This window comes from Macrotis lagotis, chromosome 2 (genome assembly GCF_037893015.1).
Source record: "Macrotis lagotis isolate mMagLag1 chromosome 2, bilby.v1.9.chrom.fasta, whole genome shotgun sequence".
In the NCBI taxonomy this organism is placed as follows: domain Eukaryota; kingdom Metazoa; phylum Chordata; class Mammalia; order Peramelemorphia; family Peramelidae; genus Macrotis; species Macrotis lagotis.
Window position 1 is genome coordinate 260,237,181 of NC_133659.1, and position 6,136 is coordinate 260,243,316.

The following is a 6,136-nucleotide window of genomic DNA, read 5'->3' on the forward strand; positions in this document are numbered from 1 at the left end:
AGGTTAATGTATATTTGATATTTGAACAATGTGTTCAGCTCATGATAGTGGCATTCTCTGCAGGGAAATATGAATACTTGACTATTCAGTTTAAGAGAGGATATCAGTGTCCAGTGCCATATCTTGCTAAATGATCTTCAGAATCTTCCTAAGACAATTCAAGTGGAAGCAGTTCAATTTTCTAGCATGGCACTGCTAGACAGTCCAAGTTTCATAGTCATACAATGATGAAGTTAGCACAATGACTCTGTAGACCTTCATTTTAGTATGTAGCCTAATAACTTTTCTCTCCCACACTTTCTTTTGGAGTCTCCCAATGTGGGTGACAAACTCATCATCTTTATGTACATCCTGGAAAGTAAAGTAGCCAAGGTAAGTGAATTTATCCACAACACTTCAAGGTAGATAAAATGGTAAGAAAGTAAATAAACAATTAAATAATTTAATAATAGCAAAGTAGTGAACAATGGGTAGATATCTTGACTTGTATGTGAATTGATTTTAAGGAAGGCATGATTGCACAAAGTCATCAGCCTCATTCTCTCTTCAAGAGTCATCAAAGACCAGTGGCTAGACAAAAGTAAGTTGATTGGCAATGGTCCAAAATGCACAAGATAACATCGATAACATTATTGTTTGACCAGACTCTAAGTACTTCATATTTGCTTCCACCACCTTTATGGTCCATTGTAACAAATTATTTTCATCCACACATTCCGCCTGGAATGCTTGAGGTAGAATTTATCACCTATAGACAACTTACAAGTAAGAAGTCTCATTGCTCACTGAGGTTTCATCTGTCCTAAGCATCACACTCAATGTTTTTGCTCTACTGGTGCAATGTTTTTACTTTTCCTCCTCCTTTCATGATGTCCCCAAACTTGGAAGAAGACTTTTATTAAGGCATCTGGGACCACCAAATAGAACTCTCCTGAGCAAACATCTCTCCTCACAATATTTGTGATAGTTTTCTTCAGAGATTCTCTATCCTCCAGGATAATCTTCCAAAAATCTTTGTGATCTCATTAGATTTAACATCAGAATCCAAAACCTTAATGATCCTGGATTTTAGCATCTTTGGGCTACATTCCTCTCTGGTAAGTCCCTGAAAAATCATTTGGAATACATCAAAGATACAATTATATACAAGATAAACATTCACAACTCATGTGGTTACATATGTTAACATTAACTATTTCTCCTGGAATATCTTGTTAGCCTGTGGTTATCAGTGGTTCCTGATATGTCCCTGAAATGATTTATGTTATCCTAGTTCTCATTGTTTGAAGATCAGGTACATTTAATTTCAATCCTCCCCAAAAGTTCTCTGGTAATTTAAATGGGATTTAAGAGGGGTTTCTAGACTATCTGCAAATGGCTTTAGCTCCCCCAGAACCATTGAAGTAGTGGGTCTTCTATACTTCAGTTTCATTTACCACTACTAACAGATTGGCTTTTACAAAGAAATATTTACTTCATATGTACAATTAAAAAATACACAAACTTACTCCAGACTATGGGGATGGCCTAATCCTTCCCCTATCCTTCCCCACCTTAGACTCTGGGAAAGAGAGATGATAGAGCACAGGCTCACATTCCAAGTGTAACCCCACCCAGGCACCATGGCTTCTTGGACTTCTCTGCTGAACTGGCACTTGGAATCCTGGCTTCAAGATTGCCATGGCTTAAACTACTAGATTTTTGGGAGATCCCACCACTTCTACCTAGAAACTGATAAGACCTAATAAAACAGAAAAGAAACAAACAGGCCCATTCTTTATAACCATAGGATAAAAGGAAAGTCTTGGGGTATCCCTTCTCTTTTCTAGTTTGGCTCATTGTGCCCACATGTGAATGAATTGTGTTATCCTTATCCTTTGAATGCACTGGGTTTTCAAAGAGGAAGCCTCTTCCTGCTATGAAGTCAGTGTATATAGTAGGAGAATGCAGAACACAAGGTGCCTCCATATTAGGCAATTTGGGTAGACTTCAAGTTCCATAACAGGCTGATTCTCAGCATTTTTAGATCTTTTTTCCATTTAGTGATCCTCACACTTGATCTTCTAGGAAGGGAATAAGCTGTCTCTGGGTTCATCTCCCTTTCTTTACTGGAATCCTTTGCAGTCCTGGGTAAGGTAGTTGGATCAATGCTACACAGCTTTCTTCACTAGTGACAACATTTTCTGAATTCTTATCTGGTCTTGCTAGAGCTGTTAACAGCAGACTTCCCCCCTCTAAGTATGTTTAAGCAATCATCTATCATTTCTTTCTATTCCCTAGGGAAGCATTTATCTTTTCTGTGAAAAATAGATGTTTTTGATAAGGCTATTCTATAAAGTGGTAAACTGTGTTGTTTTTTCCAAAAAATTCTTGGTTTTGTTAGGTGAACTAATTTGATGTGAAGTATTTGACCTCTTGACTTTCTTATATTTCTTATATTTTCTTAATCGTTGTGTGCAACCTCTTTATTTTATAGATGAAGAAAGAATCAGAAGGAGGCCCAGTGACTTGTTGAGGGTCACATAGCTGCTAAATAGTATGATGATGAGGCTAAAATAAAAATCCTACCTCATAGGGATTGTGAGGCTCAAATGAACTCATGCTTTGGAAAAAATAAATCAAGGCATAAGCATATGGTGGTTTATATTATCATTATCTGTGATCTCTTTAGTCCATCCTATTTCTGAGGGTGTCAGAAAAGTGAAGATCTTCTATTACAAGTTTTCAGTTTCTGCTCATAAGCACCATTGCTGAAGGAGTTCTTATCAATAGGTACCTGAGAGGATAATTTTCTTTTCCCACAATTTCTTTATGGCTATTTTGACTTCCACATTCTTCAGACTGTAGATGATGGGGTTCAGTAGAGGTGTCACAATGCTGTACTGTAAGGAGATGACTTGCTCCACAATGGAACCTGTAGCAGGGCTAAGATAGCGACCCAAACCTGTGACGAAGAACAAGGTCACCACGATCACATGGGAGGAGCAGGTAGAAAAGGCTTTGCTCCTGCCTGAGGCTGAATTGATCTTCAGGATGGCAGAGATAATTTTAGTATAAGAAAACAAGATAGGGAAGAAGCAGCCAAAGCCAAAGATGACTAAGGTAGTGAACAAGATCATCTTGTTAAGGAAGAGGTCAGTGCAGGAGAGAGGTAAGAGTTCAGGCATTTCACAACTATAGTGGTGGATGATGTAGGGGCCACAGAAATGCAACCTCAACAAAGGCAGGGTGTTGAGCAGGGAGTTGGTGACCCCAAGGAGACAAGACCCACAAGCCAAAAAGACACAGAATCGTTTGCTCATGACCATCACATAAACCAGAGGGTTGCAGATGGCTGAGTAGCGGTCATAGGCCATGGCTGAGAGGATAAAGGCTTCAGATGAAGCAATGAAAAACATCAGTCCAATCTGTACCAGGCACCCACTGAGGGAGATGATTTTGTTCTTGACTAGAAGTGTATGAACCAACCTTGGTGCCATGACTGAGGAATAAGACACATCGAAAAAGGATAAGTTCACCAGGAAGAAGTACATGGGTGTATGCAAATGAGAATCCATTTTGATGACTGTCATTATCAAAAGGTTCCCAGCCAAGGTAAGGAAGTAAATCAACAGGAAAATGAAGCCTAGAGTATACTGGATGTGGAGGCTGCTGTCAAATGGCAGAAGGATGAATTTTGTGTTTGTAGTCTGATTATTTGGCATCATTTGTTCAGAAAAATCCCTCCCTGGGAAATAGAAAAGACATCAACTAACAAACCAACAAATAAGTCTTTATTGATCAGCTAGCTATATGCTCGACACTATGCCAATATTATGGAGTAAACTATAAAACCTTGAAGAAATATTCCTTGCTATCTTGTGCGCAAAAGCTTTGTGAGGAGATAAGATGGAGACAAATGAAACAAAAGTATACAAAATAGATATTAAGTATTAAGTTGTGTGGTCAGGAGTCTGGAGAAGTGGAAATGTATAGTGGTCCATTGGCATTGTGAAGGAGGTAGAATGATATGAATTCAGTTTTAGAGCATGGCATTTCTATAATTTTTCCTCTCAATTATGAATATAGAGTCCTGAGTTCTTTCCTTTTTTCCTTTTTTTTTAATTGAGTATAGATTGCAATAAGGGTTCTATAGAAGAAGTTCCTCAATGGGAACTCTCTTCTGGGCTGTCTGGTTTAAAACACACACACACACACACACACACACACACACACACACACAGAGTAAGCTAATAAACAAAGAACTTAATAGTTCCCTCAAAAATGACTTCTCATATAGCTATTTCCTGTGTTTGTCCTTTTGTTCCCATTGTTATATTATCATTTAAAGCCCTTTCCTTCCTCTTCTCTGCAGTGCTCCATGCCTTCCCCTTGAAGCATTTCTTCGAATCAAATGACATAACTTATTCTCCTCTTGTATGGTATTTTGCTCATGATTTGCTATAATACTTAGGAACTCTACCTTATGTCTTATTTATTTATATCTTCTATGTTATTATGCTCATATATTATTTATATGTGCTATGAGGGGACTAACATCTTGGTGACAAGAAACATGTCTTCTTTATAGTTTTCATTTTTGTATCACCCCAGTACCAGGATGGTAATTTTCACACAGTAGATTTTTAATAAGTGTTGAGTGGACCAGGGGTCAGTACTTGAATTACAAGTGATATTATTCTTGCCTTACTTATCATAACCAGTCTCCCATTCAGTATAAATAGCAACTGTTTTTGTTTTGGTCAGAAACCCTGAAGGTCTTTCCCTCCCAGGTTGACTTTTTTTTGACTACATAAAATAGGCCTTACTTCATCTTATTTCTTACCTAGTCTTAAATACAGAATAGCATTGCTTCAGTCAAACTGAGATCTGGGGAAAGACTTAGCTTAAAAAGACAGAGGTCTTCCTCTGCGTCTCATCTTCACTTGTCAGCTGGCCACTGGACCTTCGTGGCTCTAGAGGAGGACTTGAGGCTAGTGACTTTAAATGTTCTCCCTCACTTAAATTCAGTTTACTTGCAAGTCATGGTTTCAGTTCCCTGATGTTGTGGTCCTCTTTGAGAATGGAGGACAAACAGCAATCATCAACAGTAAGAGTTTGAATAAATACTTCTCATGATCAAAATAATATATAACTAGCTCTCCCTTGAGGCTACAACTAACTCCCTTCTTTACTGCCAGATGGAGGACCTTCTAAGAAGCTATTTCCTCAAGGAGCTTTCTATATCTGTGTTTGGAGCCTATGTTTCTTCTCCTTATTTATTATAGAGCCCTTTACTAGTACACAAATTGCTCTTTAGAATGACATAGTGAATAAAGAGGTATGGTAGAGAGGAAGACCCTTTTATTTCCCTCTAATTCCCCCAAGAACAATTCATTCTTAAGGGCTAGTTATTCCTCCATTTCTACTTCTAAGAGTGACTTCAAAGCTTGGACACAAATTAACTACACAAAGGACTTAATTTAAAACCCTGCAAAGATATGTTCAATTTTTGCTTGTCTAAAGAAGTTGTTCCAATTTAGAACTATGCTCAAAAGTCATTGAATTGTGTATATGCTGACTCATAATAGCATTAGGAGGTCTATATACTCCAAAGAGATCAAATCAAAAGAAAAAGGAACCATAGGCATACAAGATATTTATAGTAACTCTTTTGGTAGTGGTGAAGAATTAGAAATAGTGAGAACTCATCAGTTGCAGAGTGGCTCAACAAATTAAAGAATACTTATGATGAAAAGGATAGTTTCAGAGAAACTTCAGAACATTTGTATGAAGTAAAGAATATAGTAAGCACAACCAGATCTCATATATATTAATATCAAAGTAGGAAAAGTGAACATTTTGAATGCCTTAAGACACTGACCAACACAATAATGAACCATAACTCCCAAGGACAATTGAAAAAGAATGCTACCCACCTTCTGACAGAGTGGTGATGGAGTCTGGGTGCAGCATGAGATATAGTTTTTGAATATTATCAATGAATTTGTTTTTTTTGAAAATTGGGGGAATGTGGAAGGTTGAGAAAACATATTTTTGTTAATTGAAAAAATGGAAGAAAATTTAAAAACCAATAAGGTTGTTCCTTATAATCCTATATACTTCAAATAGGTATAATGGGATGTTTTTTCAATAG

General features: G+C 37.4%; 1 protein-coding gene across 1 annotated transcript; it reads right to left on the reverse strand.

Moving 5' to 3' along the window:
* Positions 1–2,765: 2,765 nt before the first annotated feature.
* On the reverse strand, positions 2,766–3,707 carry LOC141512197 (olfactory receptor 5BS1-like). The gene has a single exon (XM_074221034.1). The coding sequence runs from the start codon at positions 3,705–3,707 to the stop codon at positions 2,766–2,768; it is 942 nt and encodes a 313-aa protein (XP_074077135.1).
* Positions 3,708–6,136: the final 2,429 nt, after the last annotated feature.